This window comes from Anthonomus grandis, chromosome 12 (assembly GCF_022605725.1).
Source record: "Anthonomus grandis grandis chromosome 12, icAntGran1.3, whole genome shotgun sequence".
Classification (NCBI taxonomy): domain Eukaryota; kingdom Metazoa; phylum Arthropoda; class Insecta; order Coleoptera; family Curculionidae; genus Anthonomus; species Anthonomus grandis.
Window position 1 is genome coordinate 3,858,893 of NC_065557.1, and position 18,712 is coordinate 3,877,604.

Genomic DNA, 18,712 nt, shown 5'->3' on the forward strand with positions numbered 1-18,712 from the left:
GAAACTGTTCTTTGGGAATTTCTTTAATTTTACGTGCAAACCGCGTTAAATTGCCTGGAATAGTTTTCAATTTATCATAGATAGAAATAATAATAGATATAGCGTAACTGAAACAGCTGTATCTCAGTGAATTTTGCACCTAAAAAGGAACTTTTGGCAACATATTTATCCTCAAAGAACTTACTATAATTCCTTAAAAGAAATATAAAAATCCCTTAATAACTTCTGTAGTTATCCTCAAGAAAGTCTCTATACAAATTTTTATAAAGATCTCGCCTAGGTCCACCCCTCATAAATCTGAGTCTAACTCAGAAAGTTCTTAAGCTACAATAATTTTTAGTACATGAAACTATTCTTTGGGAATTTCTTCAATTTTACGTGCAAACCGCGTTAAATTGCCTGGAATAGTTTTCAATTTATCATAGATAGAAATAATAATAGATATAGCGCAACTGAAACAGCTGTATCTCAATGAATTTTGCACCTAAAAAGGAACTTTTGGCAACATATTTATCCTCAAAGAACTTACTATAATTTCTTGAAAGAAATATAAAAATCCCTTAAAAACTTCTTTAGTTATCCTCAAGAGAGTCTCTATACAAATTTTTATAGAGATCTCGCCTAGGTCCACCCCTCATAAATCTGAGTCTAACTCAGAAAGTTCTTAAGCTACAATAATTTTTAGTACATGAAACTGTTCTTTGAGAATTTCTTCAACTTTACGTGCAAACCTCGTTAAATTGCCCGAAATAGTTTTCAATTTATCATAGATAGAAATAATATCAGACATAGCGCAACTAAAACAGTGAATTTTGCAAAAGGGAGTTCTTGTCACGAAATTCATCCTCAGGAAATCTCTTCACATAATTCACTAAAAGGAAAGTAAGTAGGTTTTAACTGTAAATTAATTTTTCTCAAAGAAATGAGAGTCAGATGCAATTTAATTATGCATCTAATTCAAGTAAAAGTATTATTTCTTGATTGTTTTTTTCTGATTAATTGTTTTCTAAATATATTTGATAATTGAATTACTTGTTTCTAAGAACAAAGTGAGATGCAATGATTTTGAAGAATAAAAGAAAAAGAGTCGTATACGTTTTTTATTAACAAATAATTTTTTTTTATATTTCTAATTTAAATCGTTATTTGTAGAATTTTAAATATTTTGTTGATATTAATGTTTTTAATTTTTTATATTTATTGCTTCAATTTTTTAACATTTTCTTTTATTCGCCAATTAATTTGTCCATTTTTTTTTAAATTTCGTAAATATTTTAAAATTTTCCATTAATTAACCCAAAGATCGAGAAAGGCTTACATTACATTTTACTTAAAAAAAAATAAGAGACATAAATTTTAATTATGCATCTAATTAATTTTTTTAATTGTTAGCTGTATTTATTATATATTAATAATTTTCACCAGTATTTAATTTTTTACTTATTTTATAATTTTTCTCACTAGAGATCGGGAAAAAATATCAAAAACTAAAAAAGTAAATCAAATTTTCCTCAAGAAAATGTGCGTCATATACAATTAAATTATGCATTATTGGGAAATAATTAAATAATTTCATTAATTTATATTCACTAATTAACTTTAAAATTCAAATATGTTAATAGTAAATTAGACATTTAAATTTTGCATTTTTAGGTGAAAACTTAAATATTTAATAAAACTTGTATACTATTTATTAACTTTTTTTGCGTTTAAAAATTATTTAGGGTTTTTCAAAATCTAAGCTCTAAACGAAAGATTTTTTTTGATGCTATCCAGAAATAGGTATCCAGATGCCACCAAGGAAAACTTATAATGATAAATCTGTTGTTTTCCACCGGAGATTTACTACAGGTAAAAATTGGAATGACATTAAAAATGAAGATATGTATGTCCCCGTCGTAGGTAAACAGTGGGATTTATAGTGTTTTTACTGGAAATGTTTTATTATGCTATATAAAAATATTGTCCGGCGCATCCAAGAAAGAATTTCACTATGACGTATTTTGAGCAGAAAATTAGGTTGCCTTTGTGATGCAATAAACTAGGAAGGAAAAATTCAGCTATTAAAAACGTTCAGTCATGTCAAATTTTTGTCTAAATTTAGTTACAACCTGAATTTGGAGTAATAGGTGAATTAGCAAGAAAATAGATCCGTATCTGATGATGGCTATTAAAATAGCCGAAATGTGGAAGAACGACATTCTTGATTAACCTTTATTTCACTACAGAATAAAATTATTTAATTAGAATAAACTTTAGCAGAAGGTTTTCAGTTTCAATAACCAGATGTGCACATGAATTGGGTTTTCTGTTATAAGTATGACATTGATAATTGGAGGTTAGGTTTTAGCCTACAACCAGATGCTCCTTAATAATTAGCAAAAGTATTTAATTTACCAGATAATAAAATGTTTTTTATTGTTACAAAATAAATGTAAACCGTCAGAAGACACACAACAATATTTTTAAATGAAAAATTCAACTGGTGGTCATCTGCGTAACACTGAAGATTTTTTTTCCAACCCATATATCTTAATACAGAGAAGAGTAAGTTATGGTTTACTTTGTCAAAAGCCTTGGTGAAATCCAAAAGGATCAATACCATAGCATTATTATAATATGATAGTAAAGGCAAATAAGAGTAATGTTTAATTGATCAGCTTCAAATATTTTGCCTTACATATATTTCTTAATACATTCATCATCTTGTGTGAAGTATTATATTAGGAGTATTCCACGGACACTAAGATTTATTTTTACTGCTTACTAACTGAAACTAATGGAAACTTAATTACTAATGGCTAAATTATATAAAAAATTTTGACAAGAGAAGTGAAAATTAGGGTTTTCCATTTTGACCCATTATATCTTTGATTGAGAGGCGGATTAAGGGCAAAAAAATAAGTGGACATTTTGGATCAGGTTTTTTGGATATATCCATATGCCATTTTTCTACTAATACCTGGAAAATTATACCTTTTGGAAATTTTATTTTAGTATAATTAATTACATAGAAAAAACATTATTTCATCACCATTTCTTCTGATACCTTAAAGTGATGATGGCAATATAAAAATGGAAATTGAGGTAAAAAATCTTGCATATATTTTTTTTTATCGGTGAATACTAATTTTTATAATTTAATTTAGGTTTAAATTTATAATGCACTATTTGTAGATTTGTTGTAATTTTTTTCTTAAATATATTTTATTTGTGTCCTCTAATATGCTTTAAAAAAATAATTAAAATGGATTTTACATTTATTTCAACAATTTATTGGGTTATCAATGGCTCCCAAAAACCACAAAACATTCGTAAAAATTAAAATAAACTCATTGAAATTTTACTTGATTTCAGTACTGGAATTAATTTTTATGACCACCAATGATGTTTCAAAAATTGTTAAAATTTTGTAAAATTCTAAACAAAAAAAAATCATATTGAATTCATTAATATGGTATTCGTTTTAATTGATTTTGAAGAATCAAAGTTTTAGTCTTATTAGTGATTCTGCCAAAAATACTAGCAATTTGGTACTCTTATTACAGTAACATATAGGAATAGATCAGCTCCTTATTTAAATATAAGGTACTTTTTTTAATTTGTATATTAAAAGACATGGTACTATTATGTAAATCTAAGTAAAATAAACTTGGATAGATAAATTGGAATATTTTTTTAATCTATACCAAATGCTCATGACTCAAAAACCCAAGAAGATAAAAATTGAAAACTTGAGACATGGATTCTCTAACTAATTTCATTGGACACCTATTACAGGGTTTTAATTAAAGTACAAGGTGTTAAGAAAAATTAAAAAATTTGGGATTTTTTTCATAAAAAATCACCACCTAATTAATGGCCATAACTCAAAAACCAGAAAATATATAAATTTGATACACGGATTCTCTATTTAATTTAATAAGAGATTTATTTCACGGTTTTTTAATTAATAAATAAAGTGTTGAGAAAAATTAGATAATTTCTTTTGTCTATGGAGCCCGTATTTATTGAATAAATTTTTTAAATGAGGTGAAAGTTTCACTATTAAAATTTTATCGAAATTCGAAAAATCAGAAATTTACTTTAAAGGCATTTTTTGCTATTAATCAAAAACTACTTTGAATTTTCTAATAATTCTTCTAACATATTTTAAAGAGTTTCCTGAGGATGAATTTAATGTATAAAACACATTTTTAGCTTAAAAACTTCGTGACTTAAAGCCACTTTTGTGGAGCAAGGTCTTGGACCAATCTGGTTTTAGAAAATTTTTTTTTGGAGGCATTTTTTGCTATTAATCAAAAACTACTTTGAATTTTCTAATAATTTAACATACTTTAAAGAGTTTTCTGAGAATGAATTTAATGTATAAAACTCTTTTTTAGCTTAAAAACTTCGTGACTTAAAGCCTTTTTTGTAGAGCAAGGTCTTGGACCAATCTGGTTTCCTTTAGAGGCATTTTTTGCTATTAATCAAAAACTACTTTGAGTATTTTGATAATTTTTTTAACACACTATAAAGAGATTCCTGAGAATGAATTTGATGTACAAAACACCTTTTTAGCTTAAAAACTTCGTGACTTAAAGCCACTTTTGTAGTGCAAGGTCTTCGACCAATCTGGATGTAGAAAAATTTCCTTTCGAGGCACTTTTTACTATTAATCAAAAACTACTTTGAATTTTCTAATAATTCTTTTAACATACTTTAAAGAGTTTCCTGAGAATGAATTTAGTGTATATGACGCTTTTTTAGCTTGAAAACTTCGTGACTTAAAGCCACTTTTGTGGAGCAAGGTCTTGGACCAATTTGGTTTTAGAAAAATTTCCTTTGGAGGCATTTTTTGCTATTAATCAAAAACTACTTTAGACGTTTTGATAATTCTTTTAACACACTATAAAGAGATTCCTGAGGATGAATTTGATGTACAAAATATTTTTTTAGCTTAAAAACTTCGTGACTTAAAGCCACTTTTGTGGAGCAAGGTCTTGGACCAATCTGGTTTTAGAAAAATTTCCTTTGGAGGCATTTTTTGATATTAATCAAAAACTACTTTGAATATTTTGATAATTCTTCTAATACACTATAAACAGATTCCTGAGGATGAATTTGATGTACAAAATATTTTTTTAGCTTAAAAACTTCGTGACTTAAAGCCACTTTTGTAGAGCAAGGTCTTGGACCAATTTGGTTTTAGAAAAATTTCCTTTGGAGGCATTTCTTGCTATTATTCAAAAACTACTTCGAATTTTCTAATAATTCTTTTAACATACTTTAAAGAGTTTTCTGAGAATGAACTTAATGTATAAAACACTTTTTTAGCTTAAAAACTTTGTGACTTAAAGCCACTTTTGTGAAGCAAGGTCTTGGACCAATCTGGTTTTAGAAAAATTTCCTGTGGAGGCATTTTTTGCTATTAATCAAAAACTACTTTGAATTTTGTAACAATTCTTTCAACATACTTTAAAGAGTTTTCTGAGGATGAATTTAATGTATAAAAAACTTTTTTAGCTTAAAAACTTCGTGAAAGCCACTTTTGTAGAGCAAGGTCTTGGACCAATCTGGTTTCCTTTAGAGGCATTTTTTACTATTAATCAAAAACTACTGTGAATATTATAATAATTCTTATAAGTCACTATAAAGAGATTCCTGAAAATGAATTTGATGTATAAAGCACCTTTTTAGCTTAAAAACTTTGTAACTTAAAGCCACTTTTGTGAAGCAAGGTCTTGGACCAATCTGGTTTTAATAAAATTTCCTTTAAAGGCAATTTTTGCTATTATTCAAAAATCACTTACACAATATATAAAAGGCCTTAATATAGTCAACAAAAGGTGTAGTGGTTCGTTGCATTTGTTCCATTTTTGCACTAATAGTCGGATTGAGTGAATATATTTAATTGTACTAAAGACGTTATGGAATCAAGGCTATTCAGAAGGTTGGTAATCACCTAATTTGTTAGTAAGACTCTATGTTATAATCCTTATTATAAATTTAAATTTTTTATGTAATGGAATCACTTGATTTTAATAGACTCAATTGTTGCAGTTACTCCCAGCTTCATAATTTCACTTGTAATAACCATTATATCCTTGTTCTTCATTTATGTGATGTCAATCAAATTTTCGGATCCAATTTTAAGAATTTTTCTGAAATCTGCTTCTGGGGGTTTTGCACTTATTTCTTACTATTAATGTACTGTAGAAATTCCCGATATTTATTTACTAAATTTTTATTCTGTAGTGTTTTCGTTGGTATGTTTTGTTTGGTGTATTCTGAGTAACTGCTCTGTATCAATCGTCTTAAGAACTAACTGTTTTTACTAGTTCTGTGTTTTTATATTTATAATTTTATTTAGCTCTTTAGGGTCAGGAGTGCCTTTAATAATTTTTCCTCTTCTGTCCATAAGATCTCGTATTTCTTTACTATGTTTTCTAGATAATTTTCATTCCTAATTCCCTAGTTAAATCAACTTATTATAGCATTTTTGATTTTTCAAAAAACACGAAATTGTTGTAAAAAATCCTATAGAATTATATTAGACCCACTATAATTTTATTCATTTTCACCTATTTTTCACCAACTAATCCATCACCAAATTATTGACAAATTTAATCAAAACCACTAGTCTTGATCATCAGAAAATCACGTTTTTTTGTTTTATTTTATGCCCCCAATTCTTGATATAAGAGAAATATATAAATACAAACATTCTCATTCAACTAAAACCCTTTTGGAACCCATTTTCGTTGCAAATAACATACAAAAGTGTCAACGGTTCTTTACACCATCAAGTGAACTTGTTCCGCGTAATTTATTCAACGATGGCTACCACTGATATGAAGACATCACGTGCATATAGTACAAGCCCCGAGGACAGAAAACACCTTTTTATCTTTTGGCACCCTTGAGGTTCAGTAGTATTTTAAAGGCTATTTAAGTGTTTTTCTGTTAGTGGAACTGCACAAAACAAACACTCCTTAAAGGGTTGTATTCTAAAGGGTTACAGTGTAATTTATATAAGTTTTCTTACTTATGCTCTCGCACTATGAAAGAAAACCAGTTAGTCGACACAGGTAACTCGGGTACCCAAGAAAAATAAAGTCATTCATTCGCAGTGAGAATCCTCGTTTTAATTGTTGTTTTTCTTGCTAAAAGTGCCGGTGCTTCATTAATTTTTAACTGAAAAATGTAAGAAAACTAACCGATTTTTATATTATAAATTTCCCCCTCGGGTTGGTTGGTTTCCAGGTCGTTTTACGTGCTCCTACTGCTCTCCGGGAGTTTCCTGTTGTCCCTCGCTTATTCGGCCAAAGTAATTTCCACATCTTCATGTAAATGTTGGGAGGACTATCAGGCGGAAATTGGGGAATCCGGACTGCAGTGTGTCGCCTTAGGTAAGGACTCTCTTTTTTATTTTAAATTATTTTTTCTTATCTCTTCGTGTTTGGGGTAAGCGGGTTAATTTTGAAATGGCTTGATGCCAGCGAGGGTTGAGGTAATTAGGTTAGTGAAGTTTTGTGTTTTTAGGACTTAATTTCTGTGTTGTTTAGTGCGAGAGAACTTTTAAAAAAAAAAGGTGTGTTTAGGAAATAATAGTTTGAATTTTAAGATACTCTGGAATAACTCTCTATTCATCCAGTTCTTCAGTTAAAGAAAAAAATAATTTTCAATGATTTAAAATCTATAATAAAATATGTATATTTTTCAGAGTATTACTTTAAAAAACTCCATATTCAACTTAGACAAAATTAAACACGCAATATCTCAAAATTTTTAAATTAGACACCTAACATATTTTTATGCTATTAAATGTATCTGGGAAATACCTTCATTTTTTGTTAAATACGTCCTAATAAACCTTGGTGATGTGCAGTTAATTGCCAAGGACGATCATCGTCAATTGTTTTAGACTAAATCTGTTTTTCTTTGCTAATATTCATCATCAACCTCAAAGTTATGGGCATTAATTCCGTTTGAAACAGGTGTCCAGGTGGTTTATTTTATAATATTTTATTAATTTTTAAGACGATTTTGTTCATTTAAGCTGCATTAAATGGAAAAAAAAGTTCTCTAAGTACTGGTTTTTGTTTCACTCTAATTCAATCAAAAATGACAAAGTTACAAATAATTTTAGTTAATTAAAGGCTGAAAATAATTACAGGTGTCCAGAGAATAAAAGCAGCCATAACCTTCATATTTGTTAACCGATTTTGCTCGTTTTTAGGTCTTTTTAAAAAGAACCAATTTATAAAATAATAAATTCCTTATACGACACAATTTATTCAGTCATGACTACAGCTGTACCACAGCTATAAAAAATAATATTTTTGACGAAGAAGTTGGACCTTCAAGACTTCTACCTCATTTTACTTACAGCTACTTTAATATTTTCTAAAATTTCTTATATCAACTCAAAGTTCATTAAAGGGTCTATAAGATGACGTTTATTTCATGGCTGTAGCTCTTACATAGCTACAGAAAATTACATATCTCTTACAAGAGTTCGGGATTGAGAAGTTAGACTTTTAGGACCTCTACCTCATGTCTTTTCTCAAAAGTGGTTGATTGTGTAAAAGATTAAAGGTTAAAGCAAGTTTTAATGAAGCCATAAAAAAGACATTTAAATTTTAATGAGCAACGAGCTTATCCAGAGAATTTTGAATACAGAATAGTCTGGAAAGCTGTGTAAATGACATATTTTGTAGCTGATTTTAGCAAAAGTCTAAAAAGTGTTCATCACTAAACGTTCTTTGCTACTGATCTGTATTATAGAGTAAAATATACATTTTACAAAGAATCTAAAAATAAAACCTCTATATAACGAATAAATGAGGTTTTGCTGATGAGTGCGTTTTAATCAGAAAATATGCAGAAATTAATAAGTTCTTCCAGGCATTTGATATCCTTGAAGAGAAAAAAGAAGAGCAGACACACTTAATCATAATAAGTCATTTGAAAAGATTATTTAGCAATAAACACTTTATATGCATCCACTGAAAATCTTTTCAAAATGTCATATTAATCTACTTTTCCAGACTAATTGGTATTCCAAATACTCTGGAAACAGCTTATCACAATTAAATTTTATGATTTCTTTTCTTACATATAATAAAGAAATAATTTTCCTAGACACTTCCGGGCTCTACTCAGCTCTAACAAGTTAGTTTTAATGTGAAGGAGAATAATCACCCTTTCATAGGGTTTCAAATTTCCTTTTTGATATTTTCTTTTTATTCTTCATTCAATACTACAATAAATAAATTTTCTCTTCCAGGCTTTTCTGCCTTCCAAGGAATTCTCCTCTGGAACCTATAGTATAGATTCTTTTCTCTTAACCCTCTTCCTTGGTTAAAAGATTATTTATAACTGAGTTCCACTCTTACTTCCTCTAAAATCCTCTTTAAAATAGCAATTTACCTTAACTTTCCAGACTGTTTGGTATACGAAATTCTCTGGAAAGACTCTTTTTCTGTAAAAGTATAATATTTTATCTTTCTCAGATGATGAAAAATTGATTCGCTTACACACCTTCATATTCATGACACTTTTAACCATAAAAAGCAAGATATGACCTTCCGTGTCTAATTTTTTCCAATTTTGATCCTATTTTCTTTTTATATTAAAAGATCACTCGGAAATAGGCACTGTTAAATTTTCAACTGACGACATCTTTAAAATATCACTTTAGCCTGCCTTTCCAAAGTATTTGGTATTCCAAATTTTCTGGAAAAGCTCTTTTATTATTCAAATTTAATTTTTTTTTTATTTCTTATAATGAAGAACTTATTGGCTTACATACTTCCAAGCCCTCCTCAGCTCTATCTCTAGCTTTAGCTCAAATTATTTCTATTGAACAGAAAAATGAACTTGTTACATTGTAATTTTTATGTCTTTTAATACTACAATAAATACATTTTCTTTTCCAGGTTCTCCTGCCTTCCAAGGTGTCCTTCTCTAGAACCTATAGATCCTTTTCCCTTAACCCTTCCTAATTAATTGTTAAAAAGATCATGTATAAATTAACTCTACTTCTAATTCCAATAAAATCCTTTTTAAAATATTACTTTCTCCTACCTTTCCAGACTATTTAGTATACCAAATTCTCTGGAAAGACATTTTCACTGATAAATTTTAATATTTTATCTTTTTTGTTTGATGAAAATTAGATTTGCTTACACGCCTTCAGATTCTTCTCAGCTTTTTCTTAATTTATGTTCCCTGTGTTAGAGAAGATCACTTGGAAAGAAGTACTAATGGATTATCAATTAATATAAGCTTCAAAATTCCTTTCTATCCAACCTTTCCATATTATTTAGTATTCGAAATTCTCTGGAAAGACAGTTAGATTATTGAAACTCAATTTTTATTCTCGTCCTACGCACTTCTCAGCCTCTCACTATTCTTCCTATTTTACTTTTTATATGCCTATCATGTCTAATCAGGTCACAAGCGGACTGTAACATCTCTAATACACCTTTAAAAAATTAATCCCGCAACCCCGTCATTATCAAGAGCAAGTAAAACACTACTTACAACAAAACATCTTGGAGATCAATCTTATATAAACTATAAACCATCTTTGTTGCTGATTTACTTCAGTTAGGCAACTCCCTGGAAGGACGATCTCTTGTTTTTTGACACAAAACTATCTGAAAAGGCCAATAAGTGGAATATTTCTACAATAGCTTCAGTAGCAAATCGAATAATGCTTAAGACAACTTGGTTGGTTGAACAAGTTTTAGATGCATAAAAGATTAAACGTTAACAGCAGTACAGTCGGTTTGATGGAAAAGAGATTCTAGCTCTACTGAAAAAGGGGCTTATCCAAGGAATTTGGAATACCGAATAGTCTGGAAAGGTGTTTAATTGAGGTATCTTGCAGATGGTTGTAGCTGAAATGGGAACAGTGTTCAAGTCCACGTAAAGCCTGTAAGAGGTTATTTATTATATGAGTGTAGCTGTATCACAGTTGCCGAAAGTAATATTTTTCTTAAAAGAGTTCTTGATTAAGAAGTTGGATCTTCGGGATTTCTACCTTATTTTACTTAAAGCAACCTTAATATTTTTTAAAGTGTATTATATCAACTTAAAGTTTATTAAATGGCCTGTAAGATGATGTTTATTTTATGTATGTAATTGTCACATAGCTATAGATTTTTTTTACAAAAGTTCTTGATTAAGGAGAAGGACCTTCAGGGCCTACTTCTTAAGAGGTTGGACATTTATTCATTCTGGATACATTTTCCATGAATTATATACGCTAAAAGAGTACTTTTTTCAAGGCATATATCATAACAATAACTTCCTTACGTAAGAAATTGCTAATAGAAAAAACATCCTGTTTATTAATATCAATTTATTATAAGTTATATTGTTTAGATTCCACATGTTTAGTGTATGGCAACAAATACGGTTTTCAAAAATAAGAAAATGGATTAAGTGGATATAAAAACCTCAATCCATTTATGATTTTAAATATGGAAAATAGGAGAAAGAGTCATATGTTTAATTTTATTTATAGAATTCTCAAAACAGGTCAGCCAGTGTATTTAAAGGAGTTTTTATCATAATTATAATATACGACAAATTGACAATTTAAGAGTACCACGGCATAGATTAGGTAAGGTAACTATCAAAAATCATGTGAGTACATTGCAACCAGGTTTTGGAATAACTTGCTAAGAGAGCTCAAGACTCTTAAGCAATAAAGGTTCTCGTTTTATATTAACCATGTTGCTTAATAAGCAATCAGTAGAGGAGATTTGAGCCTATGAAATATGTCTAAGTGTGCCTGGTGATTACAAGTAATAATTTCACTAAATTTAAAACACTAAACTTTGACTATATGCACCTTCCTTGCCTGTTGAATGAATTTTGTTTAATGAGATACATATTTTTCTTAATCCTAATAGAATTGTTCCTGAAAGCCAGTATGGCTTAAAAAAATCAAGTACATAATTTGCTTTAGTTAACTTTATAGAGGAAACTGTTCATGCTACCGATAAAAAAATGCTGTGGCCTTACTCCGTTGAAGTCACCTGATATTCCTTGACTTTTCAAAAGCTTTTGATACCTTAAACCATGATTTGCTGCTGTACAAAGTGAAATTATACGGTTGTTCTTTGGGGTATTGTTAATTAATAAAATCATTTCTTTCTAATAGATTCCAAAAAAATATTTTCCAATAATAAATTCTTTAATATAATGTAGATTGTTTCTAAAATACTTTCTAATATTTTAAAATTATTACAAAGTACAGGCATACACAGATGACACAAAATTATTTTATACAAGATAAACCTATGGCGGTGACTTTATTTAATAATGATTTTAATTTAATTAGTAAATCATCTGCGGTCATGCATTAAAAATGAATCCTTTCAAATTTCCATTACCGCAATGTTATGAGTTTTTTATTATTAAGGAGAATAGGTGGCGCATTCAAAGAGTACAAAATTCCTGTATTTGGTTTATATATGGGCTTAAGAAGTTACAACCATATTTCTAGAACTAAAATGGCCAAATATCGAGTCAAATTTGCAAACATCTTGATAATCCCTCGCCACCACTCAGCTCAATTTGAATGCTATTAAGCCTTTTCATTTATGGCATACATTTTTGTTATAATACCTTGACGATGGCGTGTTCTAGGCTGAAAAGTTAGCTAAACTAAAATAACTTATTTTGCTACCCTCTATTGACAATAAATTATTGGAAATGCAAAAAACTGATCCGCAACCATACTGTTGGGCGCCAAAATTTTTCGTTAATTCTAATTCTAAGGAATTACATGTTTTTTGATTTGAGAGTAGTCTGGCAAATAAGTTTTACTTCAAAGAATCAACTATTAAGAAAATATATTTCCAAAGAATACATGTTTGTTATATTTATTTGATTTGCATCACTCAACAGAGTATTTAATATATCGCATAGATCCTGTATAGAGTCGTATGTATTGCAAGCTCTACGTATAGGCGGAAATTTTGTTATATTGGTTACAAGGCTTGAGAACTGGACTGTGTAAATTTAGAAGTTGCAAAACTCAAGCGACTTAATTATTTATAAAAGAATAGTACATGGGCCGAAGCTTATCTTGCCTGCAAAAATTTTAATTTACGAATTTAAACAAACTACCTTGATGATGGCATAATATAGGCCGAAACATTGGCAAGAAGAAAAGAACTTGTTCTGCTAGGCTTAATAATTTATTGTCAAATTATTGGAGGCACAAAAGTGTAATTTGCAATCCCACTGTTGGGCGCCAAGAATGTTTCGTGAATTTCGCTCTTAAAGGACTTGAAACTTTGATGGTGTCTGAGTTTCAAGACTAGCTTTAACTTTTGACTGGTATGATCAACCTTGGCAAATATAGGCTCATAGTCTTCACGTAAAAAAGGTTCTTTAATTTTTTGGTACCGTGAAATTGATGAGATTCCAAAATTATGCCCTGAAACTGAACCCTTGAAGTTTTAATTCCAAGCTTTGCAATTTTTTCCCTTCGACACATATCATATGCGACCACTTTTCCATTTAATTAAATATACACGTTAAACAAACAATAATATATATTATATAAAAAAGACTTCTTTTATATTTCTGAAATTTATTTTTGGTATGTTTCTGTGATTTAGGTGCTTATGTTATCGGTTTCTTTATAATGGCTGAACTCCAATTTTCCGAAATTCCTTTCTTTTAAGCTTTTTTTTCTTATTTCAGATCAATTCCACGTGATGCCGTGTAATATGCCGAAATTGCCAAAGTGCGAATGTTCCGGTGGTATCAGCAGCATCTTGAAAGACGAGAGCGGCACTTGGTGCACGAAATACACCAAAGGGGAGGAACTGATGCGATGGCCCTGTGAAAACGCGAAGGAGTGGGACGAATTTTTTAAAAAACACCCTAATTTAGTTTAAGTGAATTTTGTCAACTATGTGTTATATTAAGGATTTCCGATTAAATTTAGTTTTTTTTAAAGGTTGCCTAGAATTTATTTTTAAAGTTCTTAATAAAAAACAGACAAAAATTATTATTGTTATTCTGAAACTTTTTTTTTTAAATAAAATAAATATTCTCAATCGACCAACTTTTTTTTTTTTTTGGACAAATTTTGAGTTTTTTGCATAAAAACCTGCTAATGTGATTGGCAGGCAAATAATTAAACCACAATTCAAAGGTCCCCGAGAAACATCCAATAACTCCTAGGCATTTTAAAACCGATAAATTTCAAATTTTTCTCCATTACGATGAGGTTTTGTATCGGGCAAAAGGGAAATAAATTCGCCGTTACCCCGGAAATCGAGGCAGTATTTCCTCGAATGCACCTGGAGTCGAATGCATTTCGAACGGCCACTTACATTAAACGTCACGGATCTTTTTAAATTTTATATGTTACCGGATATCCGGTCGATAACTTTTATTTTATCGAACGGACGGAATTCCAAAAGGAAAAAGGGATTTTTTGGGAGGGGATATATTTCATACAATTTAAACAAAAAATTCTATTTTTAGTTTTTATTTCAAGTAAAACCTGCATTTTTTCAGAACTACGACCTTTACAGGACTATAAAACGGGTTTTTTCTTCACTTATAGGAAACCTTACTTTAGTCAAACTTTCTCTTATAAGTCTATCGCAAATCCTTGGTTAATTAGAGTTCTCAACACCTACAGGAGACTTAAGAGAGGAGACAGAAGACTATCAGGAGGAATTTTTCACAGGAAAATAATTGCACTTTCTTCCAGATCATCCAGAATATATATAACGAGATCCATAGTCAACAATTTGAGCAACTACAAGTTATAACCAAACAACTCTTTTCTCCTTAAAATTTACTTGTCAACTTTTTATAGATCCTAAAGCCTTTGTAAGACACAAGCGACTAATGTACTACTGAAGCAGAAAAATCTCTTCAAAGATCATCTAGTCAAATAAAACTTTCATCAAAATCCTATAAAATAATACAACTGTTAATTGGTTAAGTCAGAAATAGGATTCGCATTGGAAAAGCTACTAATCGATATTGAATGATACGAATGCTAAAATGTTACGTGTTACTAATTCATGTGTAGTGGAATGAAGCTTAAAGTATCGTAAGAGGATGATAATTTCATAAAAAGAACCTGTAATAGAACGTAAAGGTTCTGGGAAGGATGCAGAGAAAAAATTGTATTATCTCGGCCACGTCATGTGAGGTTCTAAAAAAAATTGTGGAAAACAGACTTTGAATAAGGAAAAAATAATATATTGACTTAAAAACTGGGTGCCGCGTTCCAGGATTTTCTATGGAAGGTTGCAGTTTTTTAATTTTAAAAATTATAGTCAACAATTTGTTTTGGTGTGGACATTGGAGTTTCCTCATGTTATGGTTTGTCACATTTTTTTTTCAAAATTGTCCTTGAGTGCCTGGAATAGGCCAAGAAATTACTAAAATCATAAAAAATTACCCAAAACGTCCTTCAAGGTCTGGAAAAAAGATCATTGGAATCTATGGGAATTTTGTTTAATGTTCATGATGTTTTAAAGCTTTTTAGAGAATAGAAAAACTGCTTTTTTACCACAAATTATGTTTATGTTTTTGGTTTCAAGGAGAATTTTTGCTTATTTTTCAGAAATTTCAATAAATTTTTGTTAATTTTTCCAAGTAGTTAAATTACTTCTTGTCAGTTTTCGAGGCAGCAAAATTAATTATTGACCTGCCAAAGAATTAAGTTTCGCCTTTGTTTAAGCAGTTTTTTTTATTCTGTGGAATCAGCATGAATATTGAAATAATTCGATTTTTTCGCCATTTTTATCATGGTTTTATTTTCTTATTAGTGTTTCGATCGGCTAAAAGTAGTGTTTTTCTTTAGTAATGTGTCTATTTAAACCCAAAAAACATCATTTTATTCTCTAGAATAAAGTGAGATGTATGTGTGGTGTATTTTTAAATTGAGATAAGGATATATAAATGAGGATTCGTTTTTTCCTTCTATTATACGAGTATATCATGGTTTAATTTTCGTATTAGTGTTTCGATCGGTTAAAAATAGTTTTTTTCTCCTGTAATGTGTCTATTTGAACCCAAAAAACATCATTTTATTCCCACTTTTTACTAATTTTTAAATTGAGGTGAGGATATATAAATAAAAATTAGATTTTTCACCAGTTTTAAATATCATGGTTTCATTTTCTTATTAGTGTTTCGATCGGCTAAAAATAGTGTTTTTCTTCTGTAATGTGTCTATTTGAACCTAAAAAACATAATTTTATTCCCACTTTTTACTAATTTTTAAATTGAGATGAGGATATATAAATACAAATTCGATTTTTCACCAGCTTGATATATCATGGGTTCATTTTCTTATTAGTGTTTCGATCGGCTAAAAATAGTGTTTTTCTTCCGTAATATATCTATTTGAACCTAAAAAACATAATTTTATTCCCACTTTTTACTAATTTTTAAATTGAGATAAGGATATATAAATACAAATTCGATTTTTCACCAATTTGATATATCATGGTTTCATTTTCTTATTAGTGTTTCGATTGGCTAAAAATAGTGTTTTTCTCCTGTAATGTGTCTGTTTGAACATAAAAAACATCATTTTATTCCCATTTTTTACTAATTTTTAAATTGAGATAAGGATATATAAATACAAATTCGATTTTTCACCAATTTGATATATCATAGTTTCATTTTTTTATTAGTGTTTCGATCGGTTAAAAATAGTTTTTTTCTCCTGTAATGTGTCTATTTGAACCCAAAAAACATAATTTTATTCCCACTTTTTACTAATTTTTAAATTGAGGTGAGGATATATAAATAAAAATTCGATTTTTCACCAGTTTTATATATCATGGTTTCATTTTCTTATTAGTGTTTCGATCGGCTAAAAGTAGTGTTTTTCTTCAGTAATGTGTCTATTGAAACCCCAAAAACATAATTTTATTCCCACTTTTTACTAATTTTTAAATTGAGATGAGGATATATAAATACAAATTCGATTTTTCACCAATTTGATATATCATGGTTTCATTTTCTTATTAGTGTTTCGATCGGCTAAAAGTAGTGTTTTTCTTCAGTAATGTGTCTATTCGAACCCCAAAAACATAATTTTATTCCCACTTTTTACTAATTTTTAAATTGAGATGAGGATATATAAATACAAATTCGATTTTTCACCAATTTGATATATCATGGTTTCATTTTCTTATTAGTGTTTCGATCGGTTAAAAATAGTGTTTTTCTCCTGTAATGTGTCTATTTGAACCCAAAAAACATCATTTTATTCCCACTTTTTACTAATTTTTAAATTGAGGTGAGGATATATAAATAAAAATTCGACTTTTCACCAGTTTTATATATCATGGTTTCATTTTCTTATTAGTGTTTCGATCGGCTAAAAGTAGTGTTTTTCTTCAGTAATGTGTCTATTGGAACCCCAAAAACATAATTTTATTCCCACTTTTTACTAATTTTTAAATTGAGATGAGGATATATAAATACGAATTCGATTTTTCACCAATTTGATATATCATGGTTTCATTTTCTTATTAGTGTTTCGATCGGCTAAAAATAGTGTTTTTCTTCTGTGATGTGTCTATTTGAACCTAAAAAACATAATTTTATTCCCACTTTTTACTAATTTTTAAATTGAGATGAGGATATATAAATACAAATTCGATTTTTCACCAATTTGATATATCGTGGGTTCATTTTCTTATTAGTGTTTCGATCGGCTAAAAATAGTGTTTTTCTTCTGTAATGTGTCTATTTGAATCTAAAAAACATCATTTTATTCCCATTTTTTACTAATTTTTAAATTGAGATAAGGATATATAAATACAAATTCGATTTTTCCCCATTTTAATATATCATGGTTTAATTTACTTATTAGTGTTTCGATCGGTTAAAAATAGTTTTTTTCTCCTGTAATGTGTCTATTTGAACCCAAAAAACATAATTTTATTCCCACTTTTTACTAATTTTTAAATTGAGGTGAGGATATATAAATATTCGATTTTTCACCAGTTTTATATATCATGGTTTCATTTTCTTATTAGTGTTTCGATCGGCTAAAAGTAGTGTTTTTATTCAGTAATGTGTCTATTCGAACCCCAAAAACATAATTTTGTTCCCACTTTTTACTAATTTTTAAATTGAGATGAGGATATATAAATACAAATTCGATTTTTCACCAATTTGATATATCATGGGTTCATTTTCTTACTAGTGTTTTGATCAGCTAAAAATAGTGTTTTTCTTCTGTAATGTGTCTATTTGAACCTAAAAAACATAATTTTATTCCCACTTTTTACTAATTTTTAAATTGAGATGAGGATATATAAATACAAATTCGATTTTTCACCCATTTGATATATCGTGGGTTCATTTTCTTATTAGTGTTTCGATCGGCTAAAAATAGTGTTTTTCTTCTGTAATGTGTCTATTTGAACCTAAAAAACATCATTTTATTCCCACTTTTTACTAATTTTTAAATTGAGGTGAGGATATATAAATAAAAATTCGATTTTTCACCAGTTTTATATATCATGGTTTAATTTTCTTATTAGTGTTTTACTCCCAAAATGTGCCTATTAAACCCGAAAAACATAATTTCACTCCCACTTCTTAAAAGCAATTTTTTCATTAATTTTTAGTAATTTTTTTTCATAGGAAACTTAGTAAATCTTTTACCATTTCCAAGCAGTCAATTTTAAGCTTTAAAACTTAA

The 18,712-nt window shown here is 28.9% G+C and overlaps 2 protein-coding genes across 8 annotated transcripts in view; one reads left to right on the forward strand and one right to left on the reverse strand.

Moving 5' to 3' along the window:
• LOC126743390 (uncharacterized) overlaps positions 1 to 18,712 on the reverse strand; it is a 444,135-nt gene that overhangs the window by 168,653 nt on the left and 256,770 nt on the right. The window lies entirely within an intron of this gene.
• Positions 7,064 to 14,079, forward strand: LOC126743398 (uncharacterized). The gene is made up of 3 exons (XM_050450474.1): positions 7,064 to 7,188; positions 7,249 to 7,394; positions 13,717 to 14,079. Coding segments are annotated over exons 1-3 (345 nt in total). The 5' UTR covers positions 7,064 to 7,186; the 3' UTR covers positions 13,914 to 14,079.

Bases quoted from the DNA above. Each gene is read 5' to 3' on its own strand.
- LOC126743398 (XM_050450474.1), top strand. The intron at 7,395-13,716 runs GTAAGGACTCTC...TTCTTATTTCAG, and splicing joins ACTGCAGTGTGTCGCCTTAG to ATCAATTCCACGTGATGCCG.